The following is a 24616-nucleotide window of genomic DNA, read 5'->3' as shown; positions in this document are numbered from 1 at the left end:
ATACGCCACCGCTTGGAACACTGGACACACACACACACACACACACACACACCATAGTGGGCAGAGTTGATAGCCAGCTCAATGATGGAGTCGCTGATGTGTGTTTGGGGATCTCCAGGGGCCAGGGCCTCCTCAGGGGGTCCGGGCAGAGAGATGTCCAGCAGAGACGCTACGCTGGGCGGGGAGAGGAGGGACTCGCTGCCGTCGGCCACGCGAGAAGGCGACGGAGGAGGCGGGCCGTTCTGGGAAAGACAATCAGGATGTTGAACGTCATCGCTCATAATGGTTCTCTTTTTTTCCAGTACCAGACCTATTCAATTTCATTGTTACAAATTCACAGAGGTAGGGCAGGAAGCTCACTTTCAGCTGTACTCAAATATCCCCTAGGGTTTTATGGTAGATTCTTCTGAACATGTGACTAGTTTGACCACTTCAAATGCTCAAATCATTAAAATGATAACTGAAAATATCAATACAAGCTCTCAATGTGTAGGTTAGGCTGTTTTCGCTGTGCAACATGCTTCCATAGAAGAATGGCTTCTATGGAATCCAAATGACTGAAATCAGTCGTGGCGACTGAGAACTTTATCTCGACCTACAAGCTCGAAAGGGGCTGCATTTCCCTGCATTTCTGCATTTTTACCAATTAATTTCCAAAACTTTTCCAGAATATTTAACCCAATTTCCAGGACTATATAACAATAATTCAGCTCAATAACAGGTCGCTTACTCCTATGCGCAATGCCCAAAGACAGGAAGTGTATGCCAGTGGTTCTCAACCTTTTCAGGCCGTGACCCCCGAAATCATATTTTAACTGGGGACCCGGCACCCTGACGAGCACTAAGAGTTGAGGAATTTTGTATAACACGGTTCTATTGTGAAAATAGCAGATCTACATGCTCACAACGCCTCGCAACGCGAGGCGTTGTGAGCATGTAGTTCGGCTATTTTCACAATTTCTGCCTCTAATATTTGACAATTTGGCCCATGTTTAATTTGTCATTTCAGAGGTATTAACAAAATCAATAACCAAAGACAATGCATAGCTATCTTTTCCAGGACCCTTGATAAATTCCAAAACTTTTCCAGTACTGGAAAAATATTTTTCTAATTTCAAAATATTTCCAGGAATTTCATGACCGTGGGAACCCTGTTTCGAGCTTGTGGATGATGTTTTTGTGCAACGCTGTGGTGTGATGTTGGGCAGGGTACCCCAAGCCGTGCTACTCATACGCTGGGTGCCAACTCAGCAAAAAAAGGCCTGTAACGTAGTGTGTGTGTGTGTGTGTGTGTTCTCTGACCTCTGGTGCACTGTGTTGGAGGAGTGGTGGATGTGGTTGGGTGTCGGGTGGGGGTTCCAGCAGGGTGGAGTCCTGACGGGGACTGCCAGGGATGATGCCTGCAGACTTGGCTGCCAGGTCGATGGCACCTGAAAAAAAAAGAAGAAAAGGAAAAAAAAAGAAAAACAGTGGTGGATTTTTTACTTACTAAGTAAAAGTATCAATACTGCAACAGAAGTACCGGTACTGTTACAAGTAAAGGTCTGGAATTCAACCTGTACTTGCGTAACAGTACAAAAGTATTGCTATCAAAAAATACTTAAAAGTAAAAGTACTCATTATAAAGAATGCCCAATTTCACAAGTATTCAAATTTATACAATGTATAGTATACAAACATTTAGAAAATAGCAGATCTACAAGCTCACAATGTGTCGCAATGCCACACATTGTGAGCTTGTAGATCTGCTATTTTCAAATGGCCAAAATGTATATAGGGTTTAAGTTTTGTAATAATAATCTAAATCTAAAAAGTAACTAGAAACTAAAGTTTTCAATTAATTGTAGTGAAGTAAAAGTACAATATTTGCCTCTGAGATGTAGTGGAGTAGAACCAACAGTACTAAAAATTGGAAATACTCCAGTAAAGTAAAACTACCTCTAAATTGTACTTAAGTACAGTACTTGAGTAAATGTACTTAGTTACTTTACACCACTGTAAAAAAATAGAAACAAACAAAAGCTCTCTTGGTACTGTATTCCAGCTATTCTCAACCTGCTGTGTGGGCACTGGGCACCTGGGGATATGACATGTATGACAAATGAGACCCCCAAATAATTGCCCAAAAATAATATAACATTTAACTCTTTGAACGCCTATTCTTTCATCATTCGACGTGACGTCCACACTGCCAAGGTGAGCGTCGTCAAATCCTTATTTGGACATGGAAGCCTAGGGGGCGTCTGTCTGCAGTCTGTGAATGATCCCTGCAGCACCGAAGGAGAATGCTGTCAGAAGTCATGTGATCTGAACGAAACTCAGATCGTTGACTTTTGTTTACAAAAAATAAATAAAATAAAAGAATCAATTTTCTCTGCTTTGCGCTGATTTTGGGGCGATCATTCCACTATGCTAGAAGGCCTGTGTGCGTCTTTTAACCCCACTCGCGGAGGGAAATAACGGATAATATTCTATGAATTCTCAAAGGTACGTGAAAACACTCGGATTTGCTGGCAAGAGCAGAGCAGACGATCACCCTAGCTTAGCCTACATCTGACAGTAAAAGAGTTCACATTTAAAAGAATTCGTATGAAAAAGGGAGATTCATAGGAACAGATATTCCCTAGAATGAGGAAAAGATAAATGTGTGATATGTACTGGAGAGCTGGCTGGTGGTTGCAGAGCCCGAGGAGGAGGTTTTGGACAGCAAGGGCCGAGAAGAGGAGGGGTTCAACCTGGCCTGGATGGGCCGGAAGGAGCCTGTTCCTGAGGGGAGACACAGGAAGAACGGAAGAGAGAAAGAGAAAGAAACACTTAGTGCAGTGGTTGTCAAACTTTGACATTTGAAGCTCTCCCCTTAACTTTGACAGTGTACAAATGGAACGGGTCCATTTGGTTCCATTTGTACAATGTCAAAGTTACAGACTTGTAAGGGTCAATTTAGACCGCCATAAAGGAACCTAGAGAGTCCCTGAAATCCACTTTGGGGCCTTTCCCACTGTTTCGGGTTCTTTCTCCCGCCTATGGGATGAACCAGAGGTGAGCTTTTCCACAGAGAAAAGAGTTGGTTCCGAACCGTAAAAGTTGGTTCGCGGCCAAAGGTTCCAAGAAAGTTGCCATCCCATAGGTGGGAGAAAGAACCCGAACTGGTTCTTTGCAGGTGGAAAAGGCCCCTATGAGAACCACAGGGTTAGTGGAGTTCTTCCAAATCATTCAACATTTTTCAAACGTTTAAGGTTTTTCATTTTATGTTCCAAAATAGCAGATGTACAAGCTCACGGCGCATCACGCACTGTCAACTTGTAGATCTGCTATTTTTGAAGAGCCAGCGTATAAATGGATAAAGTGGTTAAAATGATTGTAATGCCATATTAACTACTTCTACTGGGGACCCCCTGGCCCACCCACCCCCCCACCTAAGGACCCCTGGGGGCCCACTGATTTATGGCATTGATAAGATTTCACCATATAGAGGTCGAAAGTCAAAATGTTAAATATCTCTTTTAGTAGGTGGATGTGTTACCTGTTGCAGAGGAGTTGGAGAGGATGGAGAAGGAGCAGACGTGTTGGGGGGTGTCCCCGGTGGTGCGGGGGAGCAGTGTGCGCTGGAGAGAACAATAGGAAGGTTGGAAAACGAGCAGTGGTGGAAAAAGTACTGGCATTTCTTTACTTAAAAAAGAACCCAAATTACTTTTTTTTTCGTAATAGTCACACCATGGAGACTTGAGTTCAATAATATTTGATTCTGGATGGGGACCCAAATTTACTTGACCCTTGACCCTACATTTACCCCCATCCAGGGCCTTATTTGGATACCCATCTAGGCCCATGCATTAAGTAAAACTAAGCATCGCGACACATTGTGAATTTGTACATTTTGTAATAATAATCAAAATCTTCAAAGAAACTACTAACTCCAATTGTATTGGAGTAAAACACAGTCAACGACATCTAGAGAAAGGAAGTGGTCCCGCACACCGTCTTTGCTTACAAAACTTTAATGAAGACTAACGTTTCGGTCATCACCAGACACCTGGTGACGGTTAAGTTGACCCAAACTACGCAGGTTTCATCTATAAAATTCTATAAAAGTCCTCCTCCACTCCTGTCTTACCTGAACAACAAGTGGCTTCCGTAGTTGTCTGCTCCGGGACTTTCTCTGTTTGGAAAGGAAAAGATCTGACTGCATCTAGAAGAGAAAATGTAAAAGAAGAAGAAGGAAAAAAAGATAAACCTTCACTGTATTTTATCATCAAAAGCTTGTGATGGAATCACGAAGCATGCTCTGAGTGAAGTCAAGGAGCACATGTGAAGCTACCAGAAAAAACACAGAGTGCACCACACACGCTTTCTTACAACCAGGGTTCACCCCCCCCCCACCCCCAGGAACTTGGAATTGTAGACCTTACATTTATAGTTTGGTTCCACAGATAAACATTGTGACAACAGCCAATCTATAAGCTCATATAGCTTGTAGATCGGCTATTAGTAATCGGCTATTATTTCACAATGTTTGCCTTTTTTACATAATAATTTGGTATTAAAAAGGGTCTTCTCTTAACCCATTTAGACCTGGAACCCCCTTTCATCGTTATACCTTTTTTCTTTTTAAGATTTGTTTTTGGAGCTTTTATGCCTTTATTGATGGGGGGAGAGATGGGGAGTGACACGTGGCAAAGGTTGTTCCGATCGGGAATCGGACCGGCGCCGCCGCCAGGCATCCATGCCTATGTGACAATGCCTAAGTGGTATGCGCCAGGACCAGTAGGCGCCCCCAGAGAAAGGATCCACTGGCTCACACTGATGGAGAACCCCTACCCCCTCAGAGAAGGGATCCACTGGCTCACACTGATGGAGAACCCCTACCCCCTCAGAGAAGGGATCCACTGGCTCACACTGATGGAGAACCCCTACCCCCCCAGAGAAGGGATCCACTGGCTTACACTGATGGAGAACCCCTACCCCCCAGAGAAGGGATCCACTGGCTTACACTGATGGAGTCCAGCTGCTGTTTGAAGGCCAGCTCGGCCTCTTTGTTGGGGGAGAACATCCTGGAGTGACGGGAGCTGTTGGGAGGCAGCGTGGTGGGGATGGCGAAGACCCCACCCTCTGTGTCCCCCCCACCTGGCACGGAGCCCAGCAGCGAGCGGGGCAGGTTGCGACCACCTAGAGAGAGACACAGGGACACAGGTGTCACTAATATACACCCAGAGACCACCTAGAGAGAGACACAGGGACACAGGTGTCACTAATATACACCCAGAGACCACATAGAGACACAGGGACATACAGTAGGTGTCACTAATATACACCCAGAGACCAAATAGAGACACAGGGACACAGGTGTCACTAATATACACCCAGAGACCACCTAGAGCAGTGGTTTCCTTTAATCGACAAAATTTCTGACTAGAAAGTACCAACATCCAAAGTCCAGTTTTATGTCAATATGTTGAAAATAAAAGTAAGTAGCCTGTTTTCTATTCAGTAACAGTAAAGATTCTCACTTAATTTGGTTTAAAGCTTTACCGAGCAGCACATTCACATACATTTGTCAATGATTTATCATCAAACATAACAGTAAAATAAATGTTTCCATTTTCCATTTTTCACCTGTAGTACCTCTGCGTACCCCTAGGGGTACACCTACCCCCATTTGAGAAACACAGACCTAGAGAGATGGGACACAGGTGTCACTAATATACACATGGCACTGAAATGATTCTATCATCACTGTCATTTCCATGATTTTTCAAAAATAGCAGATCTACAAGCTCATAGCGTGGCACTCGGTCAGATCTGCAAGCTCGAAAAGAGCTTGTGCATCTGCTACTTTTGAATTTGAATCCTGAAAAAGTAACAGTTTAGGACATACAGTATGAGGTTTCCTCCCAACAGAGACCATAATCTTTACTAGTCGAAGCAGCTACTCTTTCACAGACAACTGGAGAATTTAAAATCTAGACGTACACCTTTTTTATCCCGTAATTTTGGGCAAGACTCTTCTTATCACCTGACAAGGAGTTTCCCCAGTTGGACGACGTAGCACGTGGAAGGAACAAGTTATTCCAACCTTTCCCCTCCATCGGCTGGCCAGGGGGAGGCAGTTCAGAGACCAGATTACTGCATGTTTTTTTGTGATGGTACCTACCCTAGGGGACACAGGGAGAACATGCAAACTCCACACAGAAAGGCCCTTTCACCAACCCCACCTCGGGTGTGGGCACTGATGACACGGAGGAGAGAACACCCCCTGCGGGAATCAAACCCTGGACCTTCTAGCTGTGAGGCAACAGCACTACCGACTGCGCCACCGTGCCCCCCTGACATACATCTTTTAGACTTTGAGCAGTGGCTCTCAATGTTTTCATGTCAAGAACCCCCAACATTGATATGCTGTCTATTTGGGCTGCAAAGTTACCTGCAGCTCCTGCTCCTGGGAGGAGCACCTTGGCCCCGCGGGCAGAGGCCTGCTGCCGGCCACAGCTGGGGCTGCGGACCCCCGGAGTGGGTCCCTTCCCTGGAGGGGTGAGGGCCTGGGACTGGTCCTCCAGGGGGGGCTTCAGTGGAGACGTGGCTGTGGAGCACAACTCCGGGGTCTGCAGAAAAAAACACGAGACAAGACAGGAAGGAAGCCATTACGTTCTGTCCCAAATGTGTTTACATTTTTAAAAGCCCCCCACCCCCACCATCTGAAAATGTTTTGTGCCAGGGAGACGAGCTGAGCTTGTACATATTTTACATGCGTATGTACCACTGTGTGTGTGTGTGTGTGTGTGTGTGTGTGTGTGTGTGTGCGTGTGTGTGTGTGTGTGTGTCCAAAATTATCATATTTGATCCAAGATCATGTGGGGACCCCCACAGGTTGAGAACCATTAGATTAAATCAGTGGTTCTTTTCAGGTTGTGACCCCCAAAATGATCATATTTTAACTGGTGACCCCCCCCCCCACCAGAGGAGCACTAAGAGTTGAGGCATTACATTTTGTATAACAGTTCTACTGTGAAAATAGACGATCTACAATACATGCTCGAGGCGTTGTGAGTGGCTATTTTCACAATTTCTGCCTCTAATATTTGACAATTTGGCCTATGTTTAATTTGTCATTTTAGAGGTATTAAAAAGTCCTTAAATTGTTTGTTTAATGTTGAGTGAGAAAACAATGTTTCACATTAAGTTAATCATCTGGGGAACCCCCCAAAATAACTTGGGGTCCCGACCCAAGGGGTCGAGAACCACTGGATTAAATAGTGCCATGCGATGTGAGTCAGTGAGTGAGTGAGAGACAGAGAATCCCTACCAGGGGTTTGGGGTTGACTTCGGTGGACACCAGCCTCAGCAGACAGCGCAGGACACGTTGGTGATGCTGATGCGTGCTGGAGGAGGAGGAGGAGGAGGAGGGGGGGGGGAGGGGGCCGTGTCTGCTGCTGTCTGTCCTCCTGTGGGGAGGAGGGGGACGACGGAAGAAGAGGAGGTGGTGGTGCGGCGACGGCGGTCTGCCACTCGTACTCCAGCTGCAGCTTGCTGGGTTTGCCCAGCATCAGGTAGAGCTCTGCCAGGGTGACGTCGGAGCCCTGGGCGGCGCTCCAGCCCTCCTCCCGGATCTGCTGCTCGGCCGAGCGGCCGTCGCCGCCTGGGGACGTCAGGTCAACGCAGGCACGGGATATCATTAGAATCGTTTACAGCAGGGTTCCCCAATAGGCGGCCCACAGTAATAATGGTGGTATAAGAGCAGCAACAACACTAGTATATCGTCGTTGTCGGGTGGAAACCTCGTATCTCCAAATTTGTACGTTTCTTTCGCAAATCATACAAGGCCGTCGCACAAAAGTAGTGAAAACAGCCGATATACAAGCACACAGGTGCGAGGCGTTGCGTTGTGTGCTTGTAGATCGGCTGTTTTCACTAGTTTAAATCATTTTTAAAATGATAAATTCAAAACAAACGGTTTTGGACATACAAGATTTTCACCCGACAACGATGAAAACTGTCGCTGGAGTAGTGGGAACGCCGCCCCCTGCAATGTTGTGGCCCTCGGCTTGGTACCCTAGGAATAATTCGGCCCTTGGGAAAACTAATTGGGGAACCCTGGTTTACAGTGATAAGAAAACGTTCACAATAATTGTATCATGGAGATTTTAATGCTTCCGGTGCCAATTACGTCCTGGAGCGTATTAAGAATGACGGCGGTGCAACGCCACAGCCCCCATTATCACGTCCAGGTAGTTGTTTAGCTGGTTACCATGGTAACCAGGTGCTCAGCCACCATCACCAGGAAGCGTGTCATTTCCATAGGCTCCTATTAATTGCTGCTGCAAGAAACAGCTTTATCTCAGAGTCTACTTCCAAAAAACACTTCGATTGCCGGGAAACGCTTTTTTTTTCACAGCCACCTGGTTAGAAATATTTTGTAGAACCGAGTCCACTGGTCTTAATGGGTTAATGTAAAAAAACACAATCGAAGAGCCTTTCCCCCCCGTCGTAAGACCCCTGATGTAATCATTTGTAACAGGTCCTTACCACCGCCCTGCTGCTGCTGCTGCGGAGTGGCCTCCTCTGAGACGCTCCCTGGAGGAGGAGGAGGTGGTGGTGGTGGAGGAGAGCGGTGTAACTCCGGCGAGCAGGAGACAGAGACCATGGTGGTGTTGTGCTCCACCTCTCTGCACTGATCAGACCAGGAGGAGGAGGAGCCCTGCTCTGGCCCCGCCCCTCCTCCTTCACCCTCTTTGCTTCTGCTCCCCACCGAGCCGCCACCGCCTTGCAGGGCTGGAATCACAGTTTGGATGACGATTAAATTAGGCCTAGAATTATTGAATGCTTTAACTATTGAAGAATAGCAGATATACAAGCTCACAGCGCTGCGAGCTTGTAGATCTGCTATTTTTGAAAAAAGTTTTGAAAATTGTGTGCAAATCTTTGAATATATGTATTTTTAAAGCGAGCGTTTGTAACTCAAATTTTGCTTCTGGGTGGTCCCTGGAACTAAATATTTTGAGATACGGGTCCGTGGCCAAATAGATATAATTTTGGGGGTCCTTCACATGAAAAGTTTTGAGAACCACTGACATAGTAGTCTCTCATGAACAGACTAACTGAGCTCCACTTAAGTGAAAAGGACCTTTTCTTTGACGATGGCTGGCCAGATTGCTGACAGAAACATAGTTTTTTTCAAAAAACCTTAGAAGGATTCAAAAGACACTTATAGAATCGGGTCAAAATTCAAATTTTCAATTTTTTTCTAAAATAGCAGATCTACAAGCACACAGCGTTGTATATCTGCTATTTTTCAATAGTTAAAGCATAAAATAATGATACACAATAATGTGTACCCGTTCTGAATGGATTAATGGTCACGCAAAAAAGAAATTTAGCGATGCAATCGTGTTTTTGTTGCCGGAATAACTGGGAACATTATGAATACAACATTTTAAATTTTCCGTTTTGCTTTTCCTAGGCTTTGAAGTTTGCAAAGAAACTAAATATACAAAGAAACGACTGACACATTTAATTAAATAACGTAAAAAAATGGAAATAGTCGATCCACAAGCCCGGAGCGTGTCGTGAGCTTGTAGATCTGACATTTCCACTATAAACTATGTTTGAAAATATAAAAAAAGAATGATAGAGTAACCAAATGAACCCTTATAGTAGATCTTCTATAACCATTTGGTTATAGCAACCAAATGGACCCGTCATCATTCATTTTACACTCTGAAGATACAATACAGCATGGTTAACCTATTTAGAACGCGTGCACATTATTGTGTGTATCATTATTTTATGCTTTAACTATTGAAAAATAGCAGATATACAAGCTCACAGCGCGGCTGCGAGCTTGTAGATCTACTATTTTTGAAAAATTGTGAAAATTAGAATTTTGAGTCAATTCTATAAGTGTCTTTTGAATCCTTCTAAGGTTTTTTTTAAAAACCCATGTTTCTATGTCAGCAATCTGGCCAGCCATCGTCAAAGAAAAGATCCTTTCCACTTAACTGGAGCTCAGTTAGTCTGTTCTTGAGAGACTACAATGTCAGTGGTTCTCATGTGAAGGACGCCCAAAATGATATGAATTTGTCCACGGGCCCCCCATCTCAAAATATTTAGTTCCAGGGACCACCCAGAAGCAAAATTTGAGTTACAAATGTTCACTTTGAAAATACATATAGTCAAAGATTTGCACACATTTTCACGACTTTTTCAAAAATAGCAGATCTACAAGCTCGCAGTGAGCTTGTATATCTGCTATTTTTCAATAGCATTCAATAATTCTAGGCCTAAATGGGTTGTTAATAATTGTGACCAAGCCTACCAGCGACACCCTCTGCTCCGCTGCACACCTTCGTCCCGTCCGGCGGCCCCGCCCCTGCCCCGCCGCTGCCCTCCAGGCTCACAGGGTTCTGCTGGAGCACAGGGTTCTGCTGCTCCTCACACGGCGCCCAACCGTCCGGCGGAGGGGAGGAGGAGGCCAGGAGGAGGGTCTCGGCTCGACGGCTGTCACCCGAGGCCAGGGCTGTCACCATTAGAAAAGGTTTTAAGTTGATGATTCATTTGTCACACAAATAATTGGCGAGTTAACGATTGATAATTGTGTCTTTTTTGGGGGGGCATTGAATGTTGGAACATACGTATGAGTGAAAACCTCATTTCCGGATTGGTGTTTTGGGCTTAGTAATCAAAACATTGCACAAGGAAGATTATGACAAATAACTTAGCTATGCAAAGGATTAATGCTATGCTCTATAGAAATCGCAGATCTACAAGCTTGCAATGTGCCACAAAACAACAAATGTCTGTCTGTTTGGCTGTCTGTCTGTCCGCCGTCTGTGTGTCTGTCGTCTATCTACGGTACTACGGAACACCATATATGGGCATAAACCATTAAACGGGTGAAACGGTGCCCACATTTCTGACATCACTGTGCCGCACATGCGTCCCTGCAATGGTAACATCCGCATGCTGAAAAAATGCCCAAATTTGGAGATGACTGTACTTCATTGATACGTCTGGGTCCAACATTACTTTTGTGACTCCTACATTCAATCCCTCATATACTGTGCACACCCCCGGGGCAAGGTCCTTGTTAGGAATAAATAACCCCTTGTGATGCAGCATCTCGTTTTTGAGGGGGTCCAAAGACAGCAGTACCATTAAGACCCCCTAATCAGGAGATAAGCGACCATTAAGTCTATGATAAGAATGTGTTTTTCAAAAATCGTCCAGATGGTGGCACTAGATGGGACAGATGCGTTTTAATGCATGACTGTAGAGATACTGTGTACCGGTTCGCGTGAGTTTAGGACAAAATCTGTAGGAGCAGTGTCCAAAAATGTGTTTTTCAAAAATCGGCCAGATGATGGCGCTATATGGGACAGATGCATTTTGATGACATGACTGTGTAGAGATACTGTGTACCGGTTTGCGTGATTTTAGGGCAAAATGTTTAGGGACAGTGTCGAAAAATTTGTTTTTCAAAAATCATCCAGATGGTGGCGCTAGATGGGACAGATGCATTTTGATGACATGACTGTAGAGCTACTGTGTACCGGTTTGCGTGATTTTAGGGCAAAATCTGTAGTGTCCAAAAATGTGTCTTGCAAGAATCGCCCTTATGGTGGCGCTAGAAGTGGGACATGTGAGAAATGAGTGGGGGTTGTGCTTTGGCAGCCAAGGAGTGTGTGTGCAAAGTTTGGCATGAATCGGGGCAACGGTGGCGGAGATATGAGTAAGGGAAAAGTGTGAAGTGTGACGTGACTGACTGACGGACTGACAGCCGGTGGAGGTTTGGATAGTATAAGTGTAAGTAACCTGCGACCTAATGGTCGCAACAAAACAATTCGCAATTGGTTCCATTTGTATACTGTCAGAGTTAAGGGGAGACCTTGACATTTAAAGGTTTGTGAACCACTGATGTAAATAACTGTGACGGACGGGCCTACCCGAAGCGCTGCCGCCACCGCCGCCGCGTCCGGATTTAGCCCCGCCCCCGGCCCGGTGGGGAGGAGGAGGGGGAGGGATGCCCAGCATCTGGTGGGCTGTGGCAGGCAGCTCCTTGGAGGAGCCGGGGCGGCTCTTGTGCCCGCTCTCCTGCCAGTGCACGGTGCAGCAGGCCTTGGAGTGGACCACGCGCGCCACGCCGGGCAGCGCCGCCACCGTGCTGCTCTCTGACGGGTAGAGGAAGAGCTCCTCCTCGTCGTGCTGCTGCTGGAGGACTTTGACGGGTGAGGAGGCCACGCTGCCGCCGGAGGGGCCCCCGCCTGCCGCCGCCGCCGCCTCCAGAACCTCTCGCTCCTGGAGACTCTTCATCTGCGGGAGGCCTCGGCGTCAAGGAGCACACACACACACACCCCCCAGTGTAGGGATGGGACGATATGAACATTTCATATCACGATTAAGTGCCTTACAGACGATACGCGGTCACCGCCTCCTACTAATACTAATACGGGCGGGCGGCTATTTCAGCCGTGCGGAGAAGTTTAGGGGCGGCGAGGCGAGCGTGCGCAGTCCCGTGAAATCCCCGCGAGCGTGCTCATTCGTGCATGCGCACGCGGTCGGCGAGAGATGGATTGTGTTCATCTTCGTGAAATACGGCGCAGTGTTTACTAGCTGAGCGAGTGTGTTTGTGACCGCTGACCCAAGCGGCAGCCGTGGCGGTGACCTCGTATCGTCTGTAGGGCACCTTATTGTGAAAAAAAGAAACGAAAACTTGCGATAAAATATCCCCAACGTCCATTATCCTGGGGCAGAACATTTGCCAAAAAATTGCAGATCTACAAGCTCACAACGCGTTGTAGATCAGCTTTTTTTTTTGGCAAAGAGATTTGGTAGAGAGTGAAAAAACTTTATTTACAGGTTCGTTTTACCGATTCTAGAGGATTTAAGTGGTACCGGATAAGCAGCTCAGCAAATAAAAGGTTAATTGATCCCAGTGCATGACGGAGGATGATTTCACGATAAATTAAATCTCCACGATATGATTGTCTTGAGTGCTTTTTTTAATCACGATAAGCGATAATAAAGATTATCGTCCTATTCCTACACCAGTGTTCATTTTGTTGACTAAAACTATGACGAAAATAGACAATCTACAATCTTTTGCAGACAATATCACACACGACTTGCTCATGAAAAAAGGATACAATGCGCTCGTCATGGAAAGCCCACTTCTGTTTCAGGTACTCAATGAGGCTGGACACTTTTCTGTGGAGTTCCACCATCATCCTGTGTTTGACAAGACCACAGCAGTGTATTTGGATTTGTTTAGTGGGACCAACACAAGAACCTACTGTGGTACAATTGCATGGCGTACTGTTTAACTCTGGAGCCTTTCATTTTTTCCCATAGACTTTTACAAACATATTTATAGTAATTATTTAAAGCCTAGAATCAAGCGTTTTTAGTTGCACCAGTAAACCACGCCTACTGCTATGCCCTATAGGTAGAGCTCAAAATACAGCCGATATACAAGCTCAAGCGCATAACGCTGCGACGTGTTGTGAGCTTGTATCTCTCAAAGTCATGAAAAATAAGCTGCAGTTTCCACTGAAGGCAGCACCAATTATTTTTGCCAAAAGATGGCGGTGCATTCTAGGTTAATAGCTTCAGAAGACTGGTGCACCTTGGCAGAGGACTGATGTAGTTTGGAATTAAGCAATTAGTGAATAATGGCATAATTATGACATCACTGAAACTCAACTGAGCATGTCATCAGGTGAGGTGTTTAGCCCAGACCAGAAAAACTGCTCTCAGCAGGATGTGCCCAAAACAGGGGCATTTCCTGTTCATGGGCTCTTTAAGGCTCAAGTGGCTTGTGGTGTGGGACATGTTGCCAGCTGGCAGGTATTACCTGAGGCGAGGGTTGTGCGCCAGACTCTGAACACGGGCCCAGGAGTGGTTACTGCGAGGCTGGAGCTCCACCGCCACCTTCAGAGGGAGACGCACAGGCTTCTGGTCCTCCTCATCACTCACGCCTGTGTGGGAAGAACACACACACATGACATCTTATGACATTTTACATGACGATTAATTGTCACTCAAATAATTGGTTTTAACGATTTAATTGTGTTTTTGTCGTTGACAATTACATTTCTGTTTGGCTTTTAGGCTTTGAAGTTGCACATGGCAGATATGACACTTAACCTAAAATATAACTAAGTACAGTGGTTCAGTAAAAAAAAACAATTCAAGGGTCCATTTGGTTCCATTTGTACACAAAGTGATGTTAACATAAGGACATATTCAAGTATCTGGCGATGTATAAAGTCAACCTACTGCAACAACTTTGATGAGGCAGTCTAAAAAACATGTGTCCTGAAAAGTTAATATTTATGGAAAGATTTTTCAAAATGTTAAGCATCTATGAAATTATTTTGAACATTATTAGAATTTGTTTTTAATTGTAAATTATTGTATTTAAAAAAAAAAAAAGTGTGACCCATAAAAAATGTCCTCCTCCTCAGGCCAGTTACCATGGAGACACAGCCGCTCCCCGCCCACATGCTACCATCTTTGCCAGCAGAAACCCCGCCTCCACAATCCCTGCTCCTCACTCTGATGTTTACTGTGTGTGTGTGTGTGTGTGTGTGTGTGTGTGTGTGTGTGTGTGTGTGTGTGTGTGTGTGTGTGTGTGTGTGTGTGTGTGTGTACTAACCGTCAGGGTCACATAGTTTCTTCAGAGCACGGCACATGGGTGCCTTGATCCGTAGGTTCCTGCCTTTGGAGCGCACCGTGGTAGCCCTGGTTCCAAAACACAAACACACCGATACTGTTTAGGAGGCAGCGTCTCTCGGGTAGCACAATGGATCAGTGTTCATCTGCTCGGCTAAAACTATGACCAAAATATGTTCTTCCCACCATGAAGGCGTCTGCTTGTCTGTCCGAAACGTTGGTCTTTATCTCTGTGTTCAAATAAAATTTGCATCTGCAGCAACGAGAGAGCGGCTATACTCTTTTAATCAAAAATCTTCGACCACCTTTTTTCACTGAAGACAACAAAGTAAAACTAAGCTAGGATGACTCAATCTAAGACTAAATATATGTGGGAATTTTGTCAACAAATAAAAAAACTAAACTAAACTAAACTGTTAGGGAGGGACTAGTGGAGAAGAGATCCAGTACAACTGAAAGTCAAGTAATTTTATGTTGGTTGCACTCGGGTGTTGCGCTCTGAAAATAGCAGATCTACAAGCTCACGCTGCGACTGTTTTGAGCTTGTTGATCGGCTATTTTCAGCATGCGACCAAGTGTATAATCAGCTATTACGTCAACATCAAGGCGTGCCAAAATACATTGGTCCACAAAATCAATTGTAGAATTAGTCGACTAAAACTTTTCAGATGACTAAAATATTAAATTCTATTCTATAAGACTAACTTAAGTAAAAAGAAGGTTTCTGTAAAAATGAACAGTGCAATGGATGCTATCCTTGTCATTGTGGGCTCGCCTATAAGGCGAGCACACTTTAGATGTTGTCATTATTTATCTATCAGTCATATCATACTGTAGACGGGAACTTCGGTTCCTTTCTACTCCTACATACTTAGTGAGAAAATGAAAATAAAAACATCAATGTGTTCAGTTTACAGTGGCGAAGTGTGCTATTATTTTCTATAGCAATCGGCCAAATGGTGGCGCTGTAGGAAGCCTTCGAAAGTGCGAACTTTGAACAGGTATAGCTCATGCTGTGTTTGAGTTACAGTCATGAAACCTGTATACACGTATGCGTCTCCTCATGCCGAACAACTTTTACCCTCTAACTTTTGACCTCTGACCTTTAGGTCTCCCACAATTCGGAATTATATGAAAAACAGTAAAAATCTATCTCCTCCTGGGTTTTTTTCGATACGCGCACAAAACTTTTTTCACATAAACTTTGGACCAATACGGTCAAACTAATCTCGGCGGATTTCTTTTAAAGTGAAATATAATTTTTTAATAATTCTATCAATATTGCGGTTTTATGCAAATTATTCTTCTGCCTCTAAATCATACATGCAAAGTTACACGTTCATGGCATTTGGCAAAGATGTGGAGGGTTAGTCAAAGTATCACTGAAACCAATTTTATTCCAATCGGCCAAAGGGGGGCGCTATACGAAGCGTTTGAAAATTCAAACTTCAAACGGGCATAAGTCATGACTCGTTTCGTTTGAAGACATGCAACTTGTTACACGCGTGCTTTGACTCAAGCGGAAGACATCTGTGTCGTTGTTAAGTAAGCTCCGCCCTTTGATTTTCCGCCATTTTGAGCAGTTTGTAAAACGCGTAAACCCGCTTTTATTCTGGAATTTTCGCTCCACGTGCACAAAACTTTTTTTACGTGAACTTTGGACCGATATCTAAAGATCTGTCAGATCGGATTTCTTTAAAATTGAAACATGCTTTTTAAAATAAATTCAATGAATATTGCAGTTTTATGCAAATTATTCTTCTGCCTCTAAATCATACATGCAAAGTAACATGTTCATGGCATTTGGCAAAGATGTAGAGTGTTAGTCCAAATATCACTAAAACCAATCTTACCCCAATTGGCCAAAGGGGGGCGCTATATCATTTTGAGCAGTTTGTGAAACACTTAAACCCATTAGGATTTTTTTTGCAATTTGCATGAAACATTCTACACACAATCTAAGGACCTTTATCTAATATGCCTATGAAGTGCACACACACAAAAAAAATAATAATAATGAATATAGTTGCAAGCAGCGATAAAGTGGCCAAAGCCAAAAACACCTCAAATCATGAACACAGCCTGCAATGTGCGTGAAATCTTGCAAGCACATTCCCAATAGGTCAAGGAACAGATACCACCCTTCTTACATTGGCCTGTTATAGCGCCACCAGCGGGTCAACTTTTGCACAACACATTTTTGGAACAAAATGGACCAATCTTTGACGTCAGTAACGTCAAAGAGAGCACTGCCTGCGATCTTGACATTTTGTACTTTTATAGCCATTGTTTTCTGGCTTGAAGCGAGCCCACAATTGTTTCGAAGGAACAATATTTTTCTAGTTTGAATAAGTGTAGGTTGCTTGCTCATAGTATAGGTATGCAACAGTTAATCAAACTAATCATTTCAATCTATTATCTAAAATGTAATAAAATAATCGATTAATGATCTATCAATATTTTGGGTAAGTCATTATAGGCAAAAGTTGTGAGCTTATAGATTTAGCCATTGATGTGTTGATACATAAAAAACTAAACACATTTTAAAAATACACAATTAATCAAAATTAACCAATAGAATAATCACTAAGAAAATAATAGACAGTTGCAGCCCTAATAGTATCTCAGCTAGTACTGTAGTTCATCCACATAACCAGCCTTGTGGTTAGAGTGCCTGCCCTGAGAGTGGGAGGTCATATACCAAAGTCATACCAAAGACTCAACTATTCTAACCTTTTGGGTTTTTTCGTAAATTAACGCCCAATTTGATCACACTACAGCGTCACACATCAAAAGTAGCAGATCCACAAGCTCCGAGACTCAGCGTTAAATGACACCTCCGTGGCGTTATATCGTCTTGTGAGTGACTTACCCTTGCTGGATGAGCTCGTTGAGCTTCGCCACGTTCTTATCATCCATTACTGTCAGGAGAGAGAACAAACATAGGCTGGTTTAGATTAGAACATCGCCCCCCTCAGGAGCCCGACCGGCCCAGCACGAGCAACTGTCCCCCCTGAGCAACGCATAAGCCATTTAATCACTTCCCCCGTGTCCCCTGAACACTCTGCAGACAAACAACCTGTGAACAATGTTGCCAAGTCCGCTCATTCACTACCACGACTTTTGGCTTGTTTTTTTTCCAGAGTTCCAAGAAAAAATATTTCGTTTTTATTTGGTCTTATTTTATATTGGCAAATATATCGAGCCAATATTTCTTTGATGTATATATAAGGCTACTATAATTCCTCATATATTCCCCATAGGTTTGGGGAGGAGTGTGAATCACATCGAGTGAGAGTCAAGTGTCTCTACTTATTATTAAGCACAGTCTAAAGTATGAGTGTAATGTTATAAATAACCAAAACATAAATCATTATAGACCTACATACTGTAGTAATTATAATGATATATGCATCTATTTCTTTTTTTTATTAGGATTACATGGCCATGACTTGTTTTTGGAGGTGGGTTAGCTTACTGTATTTGTTTCTCTCAGGAGAGTTGGCAACACTGCCTCTGAAGAAGGCCATGCATTCAGATGCGTGGGGGCTTTACTCACGTCCTCCGACCTTCTTGCGGAGCTCGGCGTAGCAGATGAGTCCGTACAGCTCCTGAGAGGATTTCTTCAACACTCTGGAGTACACTGAGGTTTAAACGGAGCAAAGAGTTACTTACCACGCAGCCTTATTAGTTGGCGATGCAACAAAACAACAACAACAAAAAGAATGTGGGTATGCACCATTAAGATAACCATAGAAGCAGCGGCTGGCTGCTATAGGACTATTAGTGGAGAGAGCAACCAGTGCTTATCTAGTGAAGTCACCACCACCGGCTGCATAAACAACAAACAGAGGCAAACAACAAACCAGGAAAGCATCCGTGTCATTTTAGATTATATAAGTTAGTAGTTAGTTTAAATATACCCCTGACTGAGTAGCTGCAGATCACTGATAGGTTCTTTGAATGTTATTCATTAAGCCTGTATCTGCCCAAGCTTAATAACAATTATTCAAAAAATATTTCTAGTTTAGAAGAGTGGTTCACAACGATAGCAGATAAACAAGCTTACAGTGCGGCACAAAATGCGAGCTTGTACATCTGCTATTTTACATTTTTTTCGGTGCTTTAAGTATATTTTGATGCCAATGCTTTTGCACTTTTACTCAAGTGCATTTTGAATACTTTTGAATACAATTTTACTCGTATACAATTTTACTCGTAAAAGTGTTTCTACATTGCAATACTGATAATTACTAAATAAATACTAAATAAATAAATACTGACGCAAGTACTTCTCCTGATCAGCGATCACAAAAGAAGGCTCACCATTGGCATGGTCTATGTGTTTGGAGATCTTGTGCCAGGTGCGGTAGTAGAAGTGGCGAACTTGTTCCTTGTTCTTCACCATGTTGGCCGGCTTGCCCCTCTTCTTGTACTTCATAGCTATGTTGTTCTGAATAGCCTCGAAGTCTTTCCCATGCTGAAGACAGAAGAGGTAAGAAGTGAGGAAAGAGATACCAGAACTAGGGCTGTCACAGTCATGAATTTTTATTTAACAATTTAATTGTGTTTCTACCTTAGTGCATTTCTGTTTGGATTTACGTTTCACGTAAAAGCACTTTGAAGTGCCTTGTTGTTGAAATATGCTATATGAACAAACTATGAAAAGATTGTGAATACTAACTGGGTATATTTTGTTTGTGTAGCGCTCACCTACTGTGTATCATAATATAAGTGCAGTATATACGTAGTCTGTCGGGTGGAAACCAAATAAATCCAAAAACTGTTACTTTTCAGCATTCAAAAACGTTTTTTCCTCCTTTTTTATATTAACCACTTTAACCCCTATATCGTCCATATTCTGAGAACTTTAGCCAAAAATAGCAGATCTCACAACGCCTCGCTTGTAGATCGGCAATTTTTGGCAAAGAGCTTTGGTGTAGAGGGGAAAAAGAGCAGACTAAGTACAGAGTGAAAGTTCAAGTGTTTTAAGTATTGACGGTTCAAGTGGTTGAATATCTGAAAACACAAAAAATACACTGATGATTGTGCTGTCAAAAGAGGAAACTATATATGGAATCTATTAACAGGTTGTGGGGGTCCCTGCTTCATCTCTCTCTCAACTAAGGGGTCCTTGGACTGAAAACGTTGAAGACCACTGACGTAGAATATGGGGATAGGAGGTTTTGGCCTGACAGAAACTATATGTGGCCAATAATCAACGTCCTTGATCTCCTGCTTTACCTCATAGAGCCCCTCAAAGAAGCTGTTTTTATCCTCTGCGCTCCAGGACTCCCACTGGCGACGGGCCCTCTTCTGGTTCCCTGCATGCTCCTCCTTGTCAGTGGGGCCTTGGCCCCTGGAAGCCTTGGACACCCCCCCGCTGGAACCAGTCACAGAGCTTGACTGACCTGCACCCCCTTGGGATGAAGAGGAGCCATTCTCTGCCCCTGTGGCATACGAGCAAAAAGAAAGCAACATACAAGCCAGTCAATCTAGGTACAACAGCTAATTTAACTAATTGATTTAATTTGATTATTAAAAAGAAAGTAATTGATAAATATTTTGAGTTTTTTTCCCCCCAAATACAAGTTTTCCAAGCTTGAAGTTTGGCTATTTTTGCTATTTTGTGCAACACTGTTGTCCAACGAAGTATACAGGTTACCAAAAAAGTGCTTCTTGATTATTCAAAAAGTAATCAATAGAATAATCGTTAAGAAACGACTCAAACCTAAAGCCAATCAACCACAGGAGACACTCACAAAAGATAAACACACATTCCAATGTGAAAATTAAGGTACAGAGGAAAGCTTTTCTGCGTGTCATGCTATGTGGTTGAACGCAAAGCAAAGTACAGTGGAGCTCTGCTATGCCAGTTTTTGGGGAGAAGTTCAAATACAAATCCACTAAAAACATTACAGTGCACACACAACATGGAGTTTCCCCTTCTGTGGTTAAGCTGTGGGAAGGAAACTGGAAAACTGCCAGGTCTACAACATGCAGGAGGGCCAGGAATACCCAAACACAGCACAATGCCAGGGGACATGGACGCAATCAGACAGCCTTTGTGGAAATGATGCCCTATGCTGGATGCATGTAGGTCTTCTATTATGATAGATGGGCACAGGGACATGCTGGCCATTGGGAAAAGCGGGACAACTCCCGAACGGCCGGTTCATTCAATCGGTCCATTAGGAAAAGATTAAAAATAAAATGTCGGCCTTCGTTCCATTTTGGGGGCTGGGCGGCCAACAAAGTAAGTTGTCACTGTCGGACAGAAACCTTGTATCTCCAAGTTTCAAATGTATAGCAAATGTAAAGCAAAAGCAAAGCCCTGCTTCATCATATAAGGCCGTTGCACAAAAGTAATGAAAACAGCAGATCGGCTGTTTTCACTAGTTTAAATAATAATAATAAAAAAAAAAAAAACGGTTTGACATACAAGGTTTCCACCCGACAATGACGAAATATAACTCATGTACAGTAATTGGCCCACTGGCTTGTCACTTGTCATGATCTGAAATGGCAAATCTTTGAGTAGCAGCAGCAGCGCTATAGAGAGACATCTCTCTATAGCACGCAATGAGGGCCTCTCCAACTCTTTTTCCCGGGCTGAATCAGGGGCCCAGCACGTCCCTGGATGGGCACCAATACAATAGCTATCAAAAGTAGGACTGAACTCCCCATCTAATCTTGTCAATTGTTTGGTCTACTCTACATGCTGTTGTTTGACCTCAGAATTTTTCGATTAACCAACCAGTTTCTCTCTCACCACCGCCACAAACAGTATTATGCCAAAAGCCAACTCAACTTTAGCTGCAAAGCACTTTTATCAAAACACAAAGTTTTGCAGACCAACAAGTAAAATAGATGCAAGTGAAAGCGTGTGCTGAGTGAGTGCACCAGGGCAACACTAGGCAAGTCTGCTGGCCTGAACAATAAATGAAAGACCAGTGCGAGTGCAAGCAGTTAAATGCCCCCTAAGCAGGGAAGGAAACTAATCACAGATCAACAGTGAAACCCCAAAATTCTTAAAGAAAGGAGCGTTTAGGACTGGGAGGTCTAAAAAGACTTGTTTATTTAACAGGACACTGTGAGTTTTTTCCAGCTACTGTGCTGTATATATAGACCACCGTTTCCCAAACAGTGGGTTGGGACACATTTGTGGGTCACGACTAGGGTAAAAATCCCATTTTCTTTCCCTAAATTAAAAAACACGACACACGTGCATATCTCCTTGTATGGGCCGTTCTGTCTGTGACCTGGTTATCTCCATACATGGAGTTCCGTGCTAGGGACAGACACACAAAGCCAGATCTTTGTGCGGTTAGCACCACTCAAAAATATATACATTTCCAAAGATGTTACCCTCCCCCATAAAATACATTTTTTCAGAAGAATTATTTTTAATACATACATACATTTAAAAAATATAAATCATTAAGAAGTAGTGAAAATAGCTGATATACAAGCGGCACCTTGAGTGCTTGCAGATCTGCTGTTTTCACTAGTTTGGGTCCCGTGCAAATGTCTAATTTCTCTTTTGGGTCATGAACTAAAAAGTTTGGGAACCACTGGTAAAGAAAGGGAAATGACGTGATTATAAGGCAACTTTTAAGAGCATTAATGTGTTTAAGAACTAGCCAGTCAGTTTCCACGTGGGCTCTCAAATCTGCATATACAGTTAGTAGCCTACTGTAGGATCTGGTAATCTTGTCAATCCCAAACTGACGAGTTTACCAACTGGTTAACGATTCACCTTCTTTCCCTCTATATTTAAAAATCTGTCAAAACAACAAGTTGCAATAATAATAATGTAATAATAATAATAATAATAATCAGTCATGTCTAGAAACTCCAAATTATTTCTGGTTCCTATATTTGCATTCAGCCACTGGACTGGAGTGAATATCAATAAGAGAGTACAGTAAGTAAACAACACCACAAGCTAAAAGCTCTTTGCTTCCATCAAAACATGCTAAGCCTTTACTAAAATAACTGCCTAATAATTATTATTATTTCTGCAGAAATTCTGAACAAAACTGCTCATTTTCATATCAGGTGTGTTAAGCCGCAGATGACCTGAATTGTGTAGATTAGAATTATCAATGAGTTATTTGTTTTGTCAGTAGGCTGAGGTGAATAGTACCATTGCAGCTGTATAAAGTCAAGACATTGTGATGAATGCATTGTTGTGATTTCAGCTTTTCTAATCGTAAAATATATTTTTTTGCACATCTGCACCTATAAAAAAATCTGCACCTATCTCAAGTATGAAATGTATATATTTTAAGAACAGTTTACCAAACTGTCTGGGACAATTTCTCAGCTCAGTTAGATTTTAAATGACAGCTAACTTGTTTTGTACACATGAGACCGGGTGGGCATGTCAAAAGGTTGGCGACTATTTATTCGGTCAGTGGTCAGTGACAGTATTCTACAAATCATAGACAGAGTGACATGTTTCTTAGCCAAATTGAAAAACACAGTCTGCTGACATCCTATTATTCCTAATACAATTTAGACTCCGGTCCCATTTCGCAGTGGTCAGGTGGGGTTGTAACATTGGCAGTTATCTACTCAACATCGTCCAGAAGAAAAATAACTCCCTTCCATGATCTCGTCAGTACTGTAGTCAGACTGAGAAATATAGACTACCTCAACTCGTTTACAAACCAGCTCTACGCCGGCTAATTAACAAGTCGACCACTGAACTTTAAACAAAATTACAATTTTACGAGAGAGGGACGGGATGAAGACTCTCCCACTTGCCTTTCGATTTTGCCCCGCCATGTCCATTGATGGCTGAGCCGATGGAATCCTTCCGGATCCGTTTGCTCGGGGGTCGAACGCTCGATCGGAGAAAATGATGCTGGTCGTGACTGGGAGGAGTGGGCTCTGCCTGGGTCTGGGGCTGCTGGGTCGGACTGGCTGCCGGTCCGGCCTGGCTGGATGTTGGGGTGGGAAGGACCGGTGCTGAACCCGGAGCTGGTGATGGATTAAGAATTTCCACTCCGTCTCCCTTTGTATTGCGCTCCTCGTTCCCCTGGTCTGCGCTCTCCTCCTCGTCACAACCTTCAGGCTTTCGGGCTGAATTCTTCCGTCCATCGGCACCGATCCCCTCCCGTGAGCCCAATGTCATGCTGGCAGAGCCCGTTCAAAGAGAATATGTCACATTAAAAGAAGAACATTGTGCAAAATTAACTTCTAAAGACGACGTTCTCTCTCTCTCAACATGGCCGCCGCTGTTTGTTTCAAATCCCCTCTCTGTCCCAACAAAACAACACCAAATATTATGGCTATATCATGGTTTAGCATTTATATTTTAACCACCAAGACAGTCAGACAAGCGGCCGTGTATTTGAACTAGTTGTCTTTCAGTTGTATCTCAAAATATTTGGTTTGAATTTAAATCAAATTCAAACGCGAGCGCCTTTCAGTTTAGCGCCCTGCAGAAACGACAACGAAACCCTTCCCCGCAACTCGACCTCTAAATAAAGTGTTTCTTTACGAGACTATTTTACCCATTTTCGCTTTCTTCGGCCACGGGCGATGTCTTCTTTCTCTTCACCATGGGTCCGACGGTTTTAATTGGCAATATTTGATCCAATTAAGCATAATATAAACACGAACGGTCTGGTCGCTTCTGCCTTGTCTGTGTTTCTGCCTCGACTGGGAGAGAGCTGAACTGTGCGCAGTTCAACTGTTCTCTGTCAGCAACAACATTTCACCACACATTCAATGTCTCTTTACAACAAAACCTCAGCATAGAATTATTAATATGAATGTTACATCGGTTCAGTGTGGGATTATTAAAACAACGCAAACACTCATCCCACCGTCTTTAAAGGGCTGAATAAAGTTTTAATCCCATCATTAAGCAGCGTGCTAGTGGACTGTACTTGTCACTACGTCACATCAACGCCTGTGCACACAAAAATAAGTTGCCATA

At 43.5% G+C, this 24616-nt stretch overlaps 1 protein-coding gene across 1 annotated transcript in view; it reads right to left on the bottom strand.

The window, feature by feature from the left end:
* Positions 1-24326, bottom strand: part of cramp1 (cramped chromatin regulator homolog 1) — a 31024-nt gene extending 6698 nt beyond the window's left edge. Inside the window, 21 exon segments of the mRNA XM_080724701.1 lie at positions 53-242; positions 1303-1430; positions 2659-2766; positions 3524-3605; positions 4115-4189; positions 4991-5166; positions 6422-6599; positions 7301-7406; positions 7408-7633; positions 8521-8766; positions 10310-10510; positions 11937-12303; positions 13137-13218; positions 13844-13967; positions 14648-14733; positions 17537-17585; positions 18224-18307; positions 18991-19144; positions 19909-20114; positions 23437-23807; positions 24189-24326. Of these exon segments, the coding sequence (XP_080580827.1) occupies positions 53-242; positions 1303-1430; positions 2659-2766; positions 3524-3605; positions 4115-4189; positions 4991-5166; positions 6422-6599; positions 7301-7406; positions 7408-7633; positions 8521-8766; positions 10310-10510; positions 11937-12303; positions 13137-13218; positions 13844-13967; positions 14648-14733; positions 17537-17585; positions 18224-18307; positions 18991-19144; positions 19909-20114; positions 23437-23807; positions 24189-24238 (3289 nt within the window). The 5' untranslated portion in view covers positions 24239-24326.
* Between the last annotated feature and the right edge of the window lie 290 nt (positions 24327-24616).

This window comes from Nannobrachium achirus (genome assembly GCF_963921795.1).
Source record: "Nannobrachium achirus genome assembly, chromosome: 4".
NCBI classification, from domain to species: Eukaryota; Metazoa; Chordata; class Actinopteri; order Myctophiformes; family Myctophidae; genus Nannobrachium; species Nannobrachium achirus.
This window is presented reverse-complemented; position numbering and strand designations above follow the sequence as displayed.